At 35.8% G+C, this 15,993-nt stretch overlaps 1 protein-coding gene across 1 annotated transcript; it reads right to left on the reverse strand.

Annotated features, from left to right (window-relative positions):
* Window positions 1–11,397: 11,397 nt before the first annotated feature.
* Window positions 11,398–12,054, reverse strand: LOC147511093 (protein FAR1-RELATED SEQUENCE 9-like). Its single transcript, XM_086598356.1, has one exon. The coding sequence runs from the start codon at window positions 12,052–12,054 to the stop codon at window positions 11,398–11,400; it is 657 nt and encodes a 218-aa protein (XP_086454482.1).
* Window positions 12,055–15,993: the final 3,939 nt, after the last annotated feature.

Raw genomic sequence — 15,993 nt, forward strand, 5'->3', positions numbered from 1 at the left:
GTGTAGAATCGTTGTAAGAGTCTATTATATTCTAGAAGGTAGTTGATTCGCCATGAGAATGGGTAGAACTTCCTCACATGCTAGTCATTAGTTGGTAGAGATTGCCATGAATGATTAGGGATTAGAACAACCAATTCTTATCGTAAGAACGTAAGAATTTGATTACAACAATCTATGCTAGTTTATTAAGTTGGATTCAAGGTGGATTCAATCCCCCCTAATTCGTTATCTAGATTCAAACCGTAGTATTTCCGTCATTTAATTATTCATATCTTGTTAGTTGAATTCACATCGTAGTATAAATTCCCACCATTACTCTCACTAACTTTGGCTAGGACTGATAATATTAGAAAACATTGAATGCTAAAGAACTAGAAGTAGAACGAATCTTTTACTCCACTCTATTTCGATTGATTCGAGAGTAGAATAATCTTTGATAAACACAGTCTTCGTACAATTTTAGTTTTACTTGCATTTGGTTTCATCGCTTATTTGTGAGTAGAACTATTCTTTTTATGTTTATCACTAGTGGAATTGTGTTGTCTGGCCATTGGCCACGTTCTGCATGTTCAATGACTTGGGCGAGGCCATCGCCATAGAGGTCGGCGAAATGTTCTCAAGAATAGTCATTAAAGTGGTTTTGTATGATGTTTGAATGGGGGTGTTTGACTGAATATAAGGAAGGTCCAAAGCCATAGCAACTGCTGGCTCGTAAAAGAGATGTCGGGTGTTACCAATACGGATTGCAAATCGGTTCAAAGCGAAACTATGTGCAGCAGGTGGATCCTCTATATGATTATAAAAATAAGTTGCCAAACCTAGAGAGTATGTCTGCTCAGGGTGCAGAATGAGGGAGTTCCAACCAACTTGGGTGATGAAGTCTCTGAAACGATGTCCATATGCCGGAGAATTCAACAAAGCATAGAAAGATTGTTCTGGAATAATCTTTGGAGATGCCATTGTGAACGGCGTGTGATAAAAGATACCACCTGTAGACAAAGATAAACCAAAAATTAGAATACGATGGAAATGACTAAATAAAAACAAATGACATTTATTACCATAGGAAAATTGCACTATATTATAAACTAAAAATAAAATGACAAAGAACATAAATTTGCAAAATCTAATTTGTGTCATGGGCCCAAGTAACGGCGAGGATCCTTTGGTGAGAGAAATCCATTTATAAGATTCTCGATGCAGTCAATCCGTGCAACAGCCTGTTGCAACTGGGCATTCTGTGTCTTGTAAATCTCGGCTTGGTTCTCCATTATGAGAGTGTTATTTGCCAAGAACTGGTTGTGGTTGTGCAAGAATTGTGCTTGTTCCTCGTCTTGTATTGTCTGCAGGTCGTGAAATTCAAGAAGACTAGTGATGATGATGTTCTGACGTGTGTATAATGTCATTAGTCTTTAGTGAATTAAACGAAGGCCTTCCATAGGATTAAATACGTTGTGTATTGTATTTTCAGTGAAGATATTGACAGTGGAACAAGCTTCGCCGGTTTCTGCACCGGCATGTTTTTTTGCAACGTCGGGAGTCTAAAAACCGTTCATGCAGACAGAGTGAATGGTGAGAATATTAGCTGTTATGAGGTACATAGTAGGAGAAGTAATAGGAAAACCCCAACGCACCATGATAAATGTCACAATGGTTGGCAAAGGAGCTGACTTTTTCCTGGCACATGCGATCGTATTCCAGAGAAATTGAATTATGCAAAAATCATTGCATTTAGTCTGCAACACCCAGAGTAGATGGATGAGGGGGTTTTTTATTTTGGAAGTTTTAGATGTGCCGAGCACATTATGAGCTAGCCATTGGATCACAGATAATTGGTTTCTTTGCAAAGATCGCTGAAAAACAATGCGGTTTTTCCAGTTGTATTCGTCGTAAAGGATAGTTGCAAACATCAAATGCCTTATATTGTTGAATGGTGAATCCTGAAGGTGTACCCCTGGGTTCGTAATGGGAATTTGAAGGGCCTCGGAGATGATTTTCATAGTCAATTTGCGCTCGCATCCGTTTGCACGGACAAAGAATTGCCCATTTTGGAAATAACTGTCTTTATAAAATAGCAGGACCAATTCTCTGGAATAAAGTGCATGATGTAATAGAGGGAACCATCATCGACGTAAAATTTCAGTATCAAAATATGGGTAAAATAGACTGCTCTAGAAATTTTCCATAAAATTTTGCTCGGGCACGAAAATTTGAGTGAGGGCCATTAAAGATGGAGTGGTGAAGAAAATTTAGTGGAAAAGGGAAGATTGGATTTTAGAGGTGTCTATCCATGCTATAAATAGGCAGCAATCTAAAGATGCAGAAAATACAAATCGAGGTGTCCCAGGGTAGTTAGATCACGTGTATCTTCTGAAACAAGTCGCAAAAGTGGATGTAGTGTGGATTGGAAGAATGGGGCATGTGACTACAACGAGTGTTTTTTTTTTTTTTTTTTTTTTTTTTCCCGTAAATAGCGTAAGTAGAGGGACAAGGAAGATGTAGATATAATATCATAATAAGACGTAACAACGTATAGAGATGTGAAAACACACCATAATGACACGGGAAATAAAATACAAACCTAAATATTAAATAGCACTATATGATACATTAACAACATTACTATAATAAAACAAACAAATATGAAGACTTGAGTAGTATATTCTATTTTCCACTGCTCAAACTTTTCTAGTGCATCCATAAAGCTTAAAATTTGGTAAGAACTAAAAAAACGATATTAGAATTAGAGAAGAAGTGTAGAGGGAAGAAGATGAAAGGAGTGAATGTGAAGGATGTGGTGAACTTTCTATTTATAGAAATGAAATGGAGCCGTTTTCTGACCGTTTTGCAAAATGTTAGTGGACGGTAAAATTCGGCGTTAAGTGTGGCGTCAAAATATATATATATATATATATATATATATATATATATATATATATATATATATATATATATATGGGGTGGGATAGAGGCACATTCACTGTAGCCACATTCTAGGCATAGTGCATCCACACCACTTATCTCTTTCCAATCCAGCGGATATGAGGTAGTGTTTGATAGCCAAAATTGAAATAAATGAAATTTCGGGAAATAAAATTTTTCGAAACATAAAAACGAAATAAACAAAAAATCGATCGAACCTTTTTCTCCAAAATTAGATCGAGCGAAATTTTCTTTGAAACATTTTCTCTCCAAAATTCACGAGTGGGTTCTCTCCAAAATTAAAGTGAAGTTTTTTTAGATTAAAGGTGAGAAAGTTTGAATTTTATTTCATTTCATTTTAAAGATGGAAAGTTGAGATGGTTGTATTTTTTTTCATTAGTTTTTGGCAGACAAGGAGATTGCAGTGAAGTTTTTGGAACTTGGGTTGGTGTTGTTTTTAGTTATTAAGGCGAGAAAAAGTTTACTGTTATTCGATTTGGAGTTGGAAATTTGAGGATGGTGTCTGTTATTTTACTAGTTTAGAGCTTCTTTTTTTGAGTTTCTGAGCTACTTGTTTGTTTCTTTGTCTTTGAAATAGGGTATATAAGTCAGATTATTGTGGAGCCTTTTGTATTGAATTGTTTTTGTTTTTGGTATTAAGGTGAGAAATTTTGAAATGAGTGTCTGTAAATTCTTTAGTTGAGTTTATGAGCTTCTTATTCATTTTCAAAAGAGAGTTTCTTTGGTTTGTATTTGACAGAGAATCGGTTTAGTTGAAGCTTATCGCAGATGATCATTGTTGTTTTAAATATTCAGGTGAGAAAATTTGAAATTTCGCTTAATTTCCCACTGTTCTGGTTTGATATGTTTGTGTTTATATTTTTTTGGTGATTGTTAGAAATGTTCATATGGAAATATTGACCGATTCTTAGGATTGTTCTTTTCACTTCTTTAAGGTTTTACTTCAAAGTTAGCCCCCAAACTACTGAAATAGAAATATGTTTCTAATTTATCTATCTTGGAATAGTAAATGTTCATATCTATTTTGCTGTTTTAATTAGATAATAATAACTCATATCTGATAGGAGTAGATGAGTTGTTGAAGTAGTTAGTGAATCTCTGAGTAGTATACTTATGGTATAGCAAACCATCGCTTTGTGATATATGTCCACAATATTTGGATAGATATGATTATAGACTGATAATTTGGATATTTTGAACCATCCTAGTGGGGAACGTTTAGATGATTGCAGGTTATCGATTTTAGAGAAAGTTTCTGGTCTTGATGGTGTAAAAGCTGTCGACATTACAGCTAGAGCAGAGTCTTGACGACGGTTTTTAGTCTCTTTCTTTTCTTTTTCTCGCTAACCCCTGAATCTTGTTTCTGTTGTATGAGGACTGAGAAAGATATTACTCCCACTGGTGGGCTCCCTCATTATGGTGTGGGGAAGGAAGACTATCTGCTGATCAAGGGATGTTGTGTTAGGCCCAAAAAGAGGGTTGTCACTCTCCGTCAATCCCTGTTGAAGCAAACATCTCGTCTTGCCTTTGAGGTTGTGGCTTCTTAGTTAATGAGCATTTTGGTTTTCTCTAGCTGTATTATTATAGAATTAGAATCAATTGTAATACTTGTATAAGGTAAATGTACATTTGAGTTTAGTATAAGGTAAATGTACATTGGAGTTCTGATGTAATTTAAAATGCTTGTTAAGAAAATGCAATCTCAGTTGTCTCATAGGTTTTGTTTTCTCTTATATAAATAATCTGATTAAAATTGTTTACTCCTATGATTCCTATCCGCACCTTAAATTCCTGTTTCACCCACTGGTTTGATCAATAAGGCACTCAAGTGTCGAGAAAGGAAAGATAAAATGAGAGTATTAAGCAGGGCAGAAGTGTAGCTGTGCACCTGTGCGTGGCATGCCAACAACTTAAGCGTTTGGAGTAAATGTTTGTACTCTTGTTTGTGTGAAAATTAAAATGGGATATAGCTTAATTTGTTCATATTAGATGTTGGGAGGTCACTTTCCCATTCATGCTTTGGACTTGGGAGTAAATGGCATTCTGACAGAATTTCTAAATCACATAACAAAATTTCTGACAGAACTTCACATAACAAAATGAACTTCCATTTTCCTCACAAATCTCAACCAAAATCAGCCTAAACTTGAATAAGTTTGATTGGCAGTTTGTCCTAATAGTTCCTGTCAGAGAATAAAAGCTAAATATAAGCTGTCAGAGAACTAAGCACAGAACCAATCAAACCGAACAAGTTTAGGCTACAATATAAAAGCTATCAGAGAACTAATTAAGCTAAAACCGAACTAAGCTACAATATAAAATGTCAGAGAATCCTAATCAACCACTAAAACTGAACTAAGCTACAATATAAAAGCTATCAGAGAACTAATTAAGCTAAAACCGAACTAAGCTACAATATAAAATGTCAGAGGATCCAAGCTGTTAGAGGATCCAAGCTACAATATAAAACCGAACTAAGCTACAATATAAAACCGAACTAAGCTTTCAGAGGATCCAACTTTGTTTCCTTGTGCCTTGTAAAATGTGAAGATCATTCCTCCACCCGACAACAGAATATCAACTTTCTCTAGCAATGATTCTATCACACCAATCTTGGATGAGACTTTTGAGCCTCCTACAATAGCAGCAAAAGACCTTTTTGGATTAGACACATCTCCAACAATTGAGATAGTCAAGTTCCGGAAACAGGGCAGAGGGGAAAATGTCAGAGTACATGCACAGATAAACACCAAAAACAACATCAAAATGTCAGAGTACATGCCACAATTTTGAGAAAAAAATTCCTAGAAGTTGACATCTGCTAACTCTCAATCCCTTTTCAAGCTTGTGAATGAACAATACGAACAATTTTAATTTTCTTCATTTGGAGGTACCTTCAACAAGATTCATCTCACAGCCTTCCAAAAGAATAAGATGCCTCACTAGGCATACTGACCAAGCAAACACTTTGAGTGGTACAATGCTTACTCACTAGGTATAACACCCAGTTTATTTTCTTTATTTTTTCCCATTTATTAGGGTTTAAAAAGTAATAATAATATTAAAAAGAAAAGAAAAGGATAAAGATAAAATAAGATAAGATAAAAACGTGGGAGAGTTAGAGGGGTTTGGTTACAACCGAACTCTCCCTTTTTGTTGGTTTTTTTTCTGGTTTTTGAAATACAAGAGAAAAACGGAGAGAGACGTACAAGAGAAAAAGAAAAGGAGCATTTATTGCGGGAGAGTGCTTAAGCTAATGAGAGAGACAGAGATAAAAGTTGGAGGAAGAATGAAGAAGCTAAGGAGTATTGGCACGATGGTTTTTCTAGTTTTCTTTAGTAGATACGATCTCAAGTTTTGTGATATCTGTGAGTAGTCTAATTTTTTTTATTATATATAATTGATTTATTAATTTATTTCTTTAGTGCATTAAATATTTGCCTCTCAAACTTCTAGAGACAAGTAAATTTGTCTCGTGTGTGTGGCTGTTTGCTTTGTCTGTGATGTCTAATTGAGTTCAAGCGGTTAGACATCAACTTTCGTTCTCAAAATCTTGGAATTTAAAATTTAGAAACAATCCCATTCTTGTTACACAGTCTATAAAATAGTTGCAGCATATGAATCAGAACATAATGAGTTGAACGGTATATGAATTTAAAGTATTATAGAAAGGAACAAAACACATAATCTAATCATCCTTATTCCTAGTGAATCTAGCTTTCACTACAGCAGGAGAAAATCATGTTTTCTCAGAATATGCTCTAAGTTCAAATGATTGGAAGCTGAATAGCATGAATTTTTATGTTTTGGTCTTATAAAACAAACAAACGTAGTGAGTCAAGGTGTAACTCTAAGATCATTTCAATTTTTGTGGTGTGCCTCTCTTATTGTTTTATAATACTTACTTGTGCCCCAAAAAGTGACATGAAGATTTTGTCCAACAAAACAATGCTACAAAGTATTATTTAAATCATTTTCTTATCTTAATGAGATGCAACAAGGTATTACCTGACACAAAGCTCCAGAAGTAGACGGTGATATACATCCTTCTTATTACCTTGAACTGTTATGCACTTAGATTAGATAATTGGGTTCTATTGTTTTGAATGAGTTTAGCTACTGGCGCAAGTTATCCTTTTGATATATATATGTGGATGGGTTGATCTAGATGGTACAGTCGGTATTAAACTCTTATACCAATTGACTTGCAGTACTTTAGATATTCTCTTCTAGATGTCAGAAAGTATAAGCTTAGCGCTGGTCTGATTTCGAGCTCAATTTTGGTTTAGTTAGAGTTTGAACTAGTTTTTTTTAAAACACGAAAAAGTAAGGTATGGAAGTCTGCTTTTCAACCCAATCGACCTCGACGCATTCCAAGGTTTGTGGATATGGTTACGGTGTTCGGAAGTTAGCACGTCAGAATTTTCTGACTGCAGAAATCCGGATCTGTGCCTGTTTTCGAACCACATTTTCACATAGTTAGGTTCATATTCAAACTTTTGCCAAAACATGAAAGAGTGAGTCTTTTGAGTCTTCTTTCCAACCCAATTTAACTCAATGCATTCCAAGGTCTGTAGAGACAGCTATGATGTCGGGAAGTTTGACTGGCAGAAAATAGTGCGCCAGAAATCAGTTTCTGCGCACTGTGTTCAAGCCTAGTTTTCAAACATTTAGAATGAGATTGAGTTTTTTTGTAAAACATAAAAGAGTAAGTTCTGAGAGTTTTCTTTTCAACGCAAAAAGCCTTGTCACGTTTGGACACCTGTGGAAAGAGTTGGGGCCTCCGGAAAATAACGCTTCAGAATTCTAGTTTGCTGAAAATTAGGATTTTTACCATTTTCAACCTAAGTTTTCTTCTCGATGGGTTGAGGTTGGGACTTTGAGTTCTACATGAAAAAGTAAGTATACCTATCCTAGTTTTCAAATAATCAAGTGGTGTATCATTTGGATGGCTATAGGAAACGTTATTGTTTTGGCAAGTTACCTAGATAACCTACCATGTTTTCTTTTTAGGGGAGCTCTAGTTAACTTTTATTATTGCAATAAGAAAAATGATTTTACTTAGACATACGAGTGTCTTGAATCTTGATTGTTTAATTTCACATTTGTATTATATTCCAAGTATAATTGTTGCATATACACTAAATATTAATACAGATTTATGTTATCTCACGTGACATGCTACATTAAAGTTTGTGTTTAATATATATACAATTGAGGAATGAAAGGAAAATGAAGTGTGCAACCTTCAAGCATGAATTCTTATTGTTCTTTGACTTTGACAATGTGGCTGATAAGAACTACGAAGGCTTGATTCCAATATTGAAAGATTTGGATACGTAGGCAGCTTTGAGCAAAAGTGCAGCCACTATACTATATTATATATATTAGTTATTAGTTATTGTGATAACTATATGTGAACAATGTTAGTACTTAATTGTGTACGTGATTGTAGTTGTTTAAAATGTATTCACGAGACATTTAACTAATGCGTTATTCCTGATTGAACCTTTTGATATCTATGATTTATATAATTGATAATGAGGTGAGTTGATTATTTATTGTGTTTGAAATATTTAGTAATGAATTATTGTTTGAGACGATGTTTGTTTTGTAATGAAAATAGTATAATAAATGAGAACTCTTGAGTGTTAAAATCCAGTGTAAAAGTATTCGATAAAAATTTACTCTGTCGCCTACATCTTTAGATCTCTCCATGCCTCTTTGATGAAAATAAATGTTTATGACTAATGATGTCATGTGAAAAACCGCCTTAAAGATGAACTAAGGCATTCGCCTTGCGGGTGGGCTGTATTCCTTGAGTGTACGGGAATGTAGGTATGGGTATTCCTTGAATGTGGCGGGAATGACCTAAGGTATTCATTGAATATGCCATGAATGATATATTAGTGTTATGATGGGTATTCCTTGAATGTGGCGGGAATGACCCAAGGTATTCATTGAATGTGCCATGAATGACCTGATATTTTGTTATGCCCAAAAGAGGCTTTGTATATGTGTATGGAAAGCTTAGAGATGGCTGTGACTCACAAGTTACGAGTTTACAAGATGAAAATATGTTTCCTGGAGGCGATATCCCCACTTGGGACATATGTCTTGTAGTGGTACTTGGTGTGAGTGAGGCACCCGGATATGTGTGATTTGGCAAATGTGTGTAGTGCAAATCGTGGAGTAGGAACTAAATGTTGGGCTGTGTCTTTTAATAAACGAGTCAATAAGATAATTAATAAGCAAAGTAAAATATTGATTTTACGTGTGCTGGAGTTATTGCATATGATGTATATGGTTTCTTATGAGAAATGTTTATGTGGTTTGTGTGAGTTGATACTCACGAAGGATGAATATACTCCCTGGTTGTGACTTTTTCCTCATTCTCATAAGTAGATGAGTGATAGCAAAGTAAAATATTGATTTTACATGTGATTGAGTTATTGCATATGAATATTTATGTATTATGATGTACATGATTTCTTACAAGGAAATGTATACGTAGTTTGTGTGAGTTGATACTCACGTGGGATGAATGTACTCCCTAGTTGTGATATAGTTCCTCGTTCTCATCAGTAGACGAGTGGTTTTTAAGAAAAATATTGGCTTTAAGTATGAGCGAGTTGTTGGATACGATTGGTGATATATTATAATATGATGCATATAATTTCTTATGAAGGAATATGAATATGGTTAGCGTGATATGATGTATATGGTGGTGTGATATGAATGTTAGTTAATATTAGTGATATATTATGATATGATGGATATGGTAGTGTGATATGAATGTTAATTAATATTGGTGATATATTATGATATAATGAATATGGTGGTGTGACATGAATGTTAATATTGGCGATATATTATGCCAAATTATATATACCCATGATGGTTGCAGTGAGAGTGAAATAGATGTATACTATAAATGATTACATTTGGGAAATCTAACTTTGTTTTGTAGGAGGGTAGGACTTATTAACTTTTTATGCAGAGATGTTGCCCTACCTTAAGACGACGTGCTGGCTTAAAGGTAAAGTGTATCAAACTCATATTTAAATAAGTTATCATATGTGTATGTAATAAGTTGAATGTAAGTGGAAATTATATTGTGAGTTATTTTGGAAAGTGAGCATGATGAATATTGTTATCTGAGATTTCCTGGAAATGTATATTGGGGGTTGAAATTTTACTTGGGAAGAAACTATATGCCGTTTTGAGAATACGGAACTAACTTGTCTTCCAAGTTGAAATGATTGAATAGTATATTTATTTATTCGAAAGATATGAATGTATTGCTATTTTATATTTAGTGTTACTCATACCAGCAAATTCAATTTGCTGACCCATGTTTGCTTCGTTTTGCAACGTGGGTGTGTTCTTGGAAACATAGATGGTGGAGTGTAGTGGATGAGGACACGTGATTTGGAGTTGCTCTTGGAGTCTTCTGGTTTAAGTTTTTCTGAAGTGTACGGTTTTGTTTTGAGACAGATGTAATAGAGCTGGTTAGTTTCTTTGTAGTTTAATAATGTGATGAAGAGTTGTTCTTTTTAGTTTTCTTTTGATTTCAGTTTTTTTATATCGTGTTTGATAACAAGGTATTGGTTTTGTTTCACCCCAGGTTTCCAGATAATTGAATATCATTATTTTAAATATTGTCTGGAAATTTGGGGTGTGACACTAGGCATACTGTCCAAGCAAACACTTTGACCAAGATTACATATCATGAAAATACCAATATTACAAATTTGATATTGATTTAGCATGAAAATAAAACACACCTTAACCCCAAGAAGCTCAATCATATTCTTCATCATTTGTGTCCTCATCTTCGTTCTCCTCCCCATCCTTGTCTTCATTCTCCTCGTCGCCGTCGCTGTCGTCTTCATTCTCCTCATTGTCGTCGTCTTCGTCCTCTAACTCTACATCCAATACTGTAAAGCAAAAAGAATGGAACGACAAGTTTTAAAGGCAATTGCGTAAGATAGGATACTACGATCGAGAATTAAGCTTAAGGAAGCAATATTATACTTACTTGGGCCCTTCTTTCTGTTTGGATTTTCAGGACAATTTCGTCTATCATGGTTAACACCAACTTTGTTACAACATGTACATCTCCTCTCTGTCTTTGCTTTGGCTTTTGCGCATGCTTGCTCAAGACCACCTTTTATTCTACCACTGTCCTTAGTTTTCTTATAAATCTTCACAACTTTTTTTCTTCCTTTTGTTTGAGAGATGTTAGGATTCAAAAGCAAAACTTGGGATGGGTCGTCAAGTGGCAGTGCTGACTATCAGCAACGGTGCATGAACACCAGGGTCAACTTCCTTCTGTTTATTGAGCTCCACTGACAGTTCTTGTAGTCTTTGCAGCATTAATTGGTAAGTTGAATTAGTTTCCGCAGCTTCATAAACCAACTTATTAGCAACCATTTGAAGTTGAGTAGTTCTCTATACCTCAGAGTTCTCATGACCACTTACAAGTCCACGGTCATACTCAGCTCTATACTTATTTGCCCTTTTCATCCACCTTTTAAGAATAAAGTGCTCGGGAATCTCAATATCACGACTCTGAAATACCTTTATGAGGTGTCCACATGGTATCCCCAGAAACTCAAAAGTTTTGAATTCACAATTACCTTCTTTTGTCGCTGGGTTGAACTTCACCTTCCACTCATGCTCGTCACCTGTAACTTGCAACTTATAAGTGTAGGTTCTGTTGCCGTCAGTACCTTTTTCATCATCATGCAGGACATACTCAATTTCAGCTAACTCGAATTCTTGCTTGAACCTATCATACGCATTCCTTGTATATACACTTGCTGCACTCTTCAAGAGAAAGGAATTGCCACCTACAATCCGATTCCAGTGTTCAATAATATAATCCTTTTTTTTTTCTCTTTCAACAATCCTCATCAAACACTTATCATTCTTCACTACAAACTTTCTAAGAGTTGTCGTAGATGTGAAAAAGTTCTTGTAAACATAATTCATGCTTTCAGAACGCCCGGTAGTCGAAGTGCCGACATAAAAAGTATCCAAGTGATAAACTGGAGCCCATTTGTGTGGAATCTTGTACATCTCTTGAACCCACTCATTCTCCTCCATCTTAAAACTAAACATCAATTCTGCCCACCTCCTTTCAAACACATCAGGAATAAATATTTGCCGAATACAGTGTTTGAATTCTTTTTTGAATTTTGACTTCTTGTAATAATAATTTGGAAGTTTTTAAAGGAACTTCTTCATAATGTGCCATAGGCAGAATCTGTGTCGAGTATTAGGGAGTACCGTACTAACAGCTAGAGTCATAGCTCTATCTTGATCTGTGATAATTGAAGATGGGGCACGTCCGCCCATAGCTCCAAGCCAAGTCTCAAAAACCCACTGAAAAGAATCTTCCGTTTCATCCAAAAGCAGTGCACAACCAAATTGGATTGATTGCATATGGTGGTTAACTCTAGTAAATGGGGCGAATGGCATTTCATATACATTCTTACGATATGTGGTGTCAAAGAAAACCACGTCACCAAAATATTGAAACTGTGTACGTGACCGACCATCTACCCAGAAAAAATTAATGGCCCTTGCTTCATGATCTATCTGTATTGCATAAAAGAAATTAGGATCCTCTATACTTTTCTTCTTGAAAAAATGAAGCACTGCGGTAGCATCACCTCTCACTGGTTTCTTGTATTATTTCGAGGGGCCCAAATGGTTCCAACAATCCCTATCATCAAAACCAGTTTGTACTCCGTCAAGTATATCAACAACTTTATTCACAGGTACACCACCATCACGAAATGAGTCAATCAACATCTTAGCTGCACCAGACATATTTCTATTAACAGGCATACACATTCTTTTTGTCGGACTAACCAGGTTGTGATTGTGTTCGCAACTAAATTTCACCACTTTCCAGATTCCACTATTTTTCTTTGTCACCCTCATTGAAGCAAGGCACCCACATTTAACTGTATTTGTGTTTCTTTTTCTCACTTCTTTCTCAGTTCCATCCACATTCTTATTTTTGCCTCATCGATCTCGCGAGCAAGTCATTTGACAACTACTAACTTCATCCGAACGAGAAAATGATTTTTCAGAGCTTCGAATTACGGGAATAAATCCAAACGATTTTCTGTAATCTATATAGAATTGTTTTGCAGCCTCAAGAGTTTCAAAACACATTCCCAAACATGGTGGCTTCACAATTTCCACTGCCACTTCAAACTCCGGAGGTTGAACAGAGGAAGAAAAATGCCATGAGAAGGCTCGATGCACGCAAATAAATGTGTCCACGTCAAAAAAACAAAAAAACTAACACGGTACAATAATACAGTATTGAATTCGTTGGTAGAAATCGAAAATAAAATTGAAACATTAGCTCACCTGAACCATATTCTTCTTGCTCTCCAACTTCATCAATCAATATGGAGTCATCCATTCCTGAAAATAACTCATGCAGAATGTTCCATTAGCCAACCACAATCAATAAAATTACCCAATTAAAAACTCCATAACATTCAGTTCCTCAAAATTCAAAATTAACACCAAATTCCCATATCATATAAAAGCCCATATAAAAGCCCAATTAAAAAAAAACAATGCTATAAAATCCATTTCGGTGAATGAATGAAAATGAAAATAAAGGTTTACCTCAAATTAATGAAAATGAATTTTGGTGAATGAGGAAAAAGATTTACTTTTTTGGATGGAGATTTCAGCAAGATTTACTTTTTTGGATGGAGATTCAGTAAGATTTACTAGATATGGTCGATTAGAAAGAGAAATGGTTGAGAAATTTTAGTGAATGAGAAATAGTCGATTTACTTTTCACTAAGATCGATCTACTTTTGGAGGAGGAGTTTCAAAATTCTCAGTGTTAATTTTGAAAATTTCGTGTTTTTTTGTTTCGCAAAATATTTTTTTCCGAAATTTCGTTAATTTGGTTTTGCTACCTGAGAATTGAGATGGTCCGTAGGATTGGAAAGAGATCATTGGTGTGGATGCACTGTGCCTAGAATGTGGCTACAGTGACTGTGCCTTTATCCCACCCCTATATATATATATATATATATATTATTACTAATATTATTATATATGTTTCTACCTACATATAATATAATATTGGAGATATATAATAACTAATACAATATTTGACAAGGCAGAAGTTTTGGAAAATATAAGAAATAATAGACATCCTAGGTTGGAAAACTAAAATGTAAACACGTAAATAAAATATCCGACATAAATAAAATACAAGATCGGGAAAATAAACTATGTACTGAGAATCCTCAGGGGCTGCAGAAGAAGAACCAGGAGTCCTGCGACAGCGTGCAGTACGAGCTCCCATGGAGGCTAACTGTTCCTGGATATCGCCTAAAGTATCCATTAGCTGAGCTTGAAACTGGTGTTGGTTTGCCATGAGCATTCGCTGGAATTGGTTCTGTCGAGTAGTCATATGATCCTGTAATGCATTCATGGAAGTTCGCATTTCTTGCTGAAATTCATACATGCCGTCTATTTGCGACTCATGGCGAGTGGTCACATCCTCCCTGAACTCGCCTATGGTATGTTCCATCGATGCGAGTATACATATCTCTCATGCCACTGTTCATAGCGCGTAAGGCATCCATAGGATGGCTCATCTTGCTCATAGTAGTCTCATAAAAAAAGGGTGGGTGAGTTGAACCCACGTTATCGTGTTCAATTGCCATAGGTGTTGTGGGTTCCCATGGAGTCAGTATGCATTTCTTGAAAACATTCATATTCTTATATGGTAGCATAGGGACTAACGGGGTAGTAGACAGGAAGCCTAAAATAATCATAACTTGCGTTACAAGAATGGCAAGAGGGGCTGACCTGAGTGTGGCATGCGTAATGATATCGAAAAGAAAGGTGACTATGCAGAAGTTACCCTTGTGCTCCTGGAGGATCCAGAGTAAGTGCAGAAATGTGTTGTTAATGTCCGATGGCTTCGAGGTGCCAATGACATTCTGTCCTAGCCAATGAGTTACGACAAGCTGGTTCCGCCGCACAGAACGTTGATATGCACATTACCCATCCATATTATACTCGCCCTCGATTAACGTGTTGAGCATTAGGTTGTAAGTCTGTGGATACACGGAATGCTGCTGAGTCAGCACGTGGTCGATCACAGGTATGCCCGTGATCCCGGAGATCAAAGCGGGTGTGACTTGGTGACGCACGCCGTCGATGTTGACCCAAAAATGGTCGCCATTAAAGCTACCATTGTCGTAAAATTTCAACACCAAATCCTTTGAATATACCCTACCATTGGCATACAACAAATACTCCCATCCTCTAGAGTGTATTTCCGTATCAAAAAATAGAGCAAACATCCCATTTTCAAATAGTGATCCAAAACTTTTCTCCACCGAAATTTGCCTGTTTCCGGCCATTGGTGTTTGTAGGAAGAGGATGGATATTGATTTGAGATGAGGTGAAGAATTGAGAGTTGCTGACGGAAGGGAGTTCATTTCTAAGCTATGGGGGTCGCGCGTGAGACTCAAATTTAGCTTGGGGCTATCTCGTGCGAGACTGATACGGGAGGGAACTTAGATCCGGATTTTGAGAAAGATGAAAAGTGTTGTGATGACGCGTGGGATGGGTGTCTCGATTTGAAATGGGCCGAGAATAACGAGATTTGGTTGGGCCCAAATTTTTTTCCAAACCCAAATCAAGCCTAAAGCCCAATTTAAGCCTAAAAAAAGTAAACGCTCACACATGGCTCGTTCGGACACCGAATTGGATAAATGAGCTATCAAAATGATCGGCACGAAAAATGTCATCCAATTATATAAGTCATTCTCAAAGGCTACAGGAATTTTTGAAAAGGAGGGATGTTTTATTTATGAACAATGTTTTTTTTTTTTTTTTTTTTTTTTTTTTTTTTTTTTTTTTTTTTTTTTTTTTTTTTTTTTTTTAAGTTGAAATTTTATTTATACTGATAAGGATTTTTACAAATAATTAGGACAAGCGTGCAACAAGCTGCGCCGCAAGTCTTTTCTGAATCGCAAATCCTAT

This window comes from Coptis chinensis, chromosome 3, assembly GCF_015680905.1.
Source record: "Coptis chinensis isolate HL-2020 chromosome 3, ASM1568090v1, whole genome shotgun sequence".
In the NCBI taxonomy this organism is placed as follows: Eukaryota; Viridiplantae; Streptophyta; class Magnoliopsida; order Ranunculales; family Ranunculaceae; genus Coptis; species Coptis chinensis.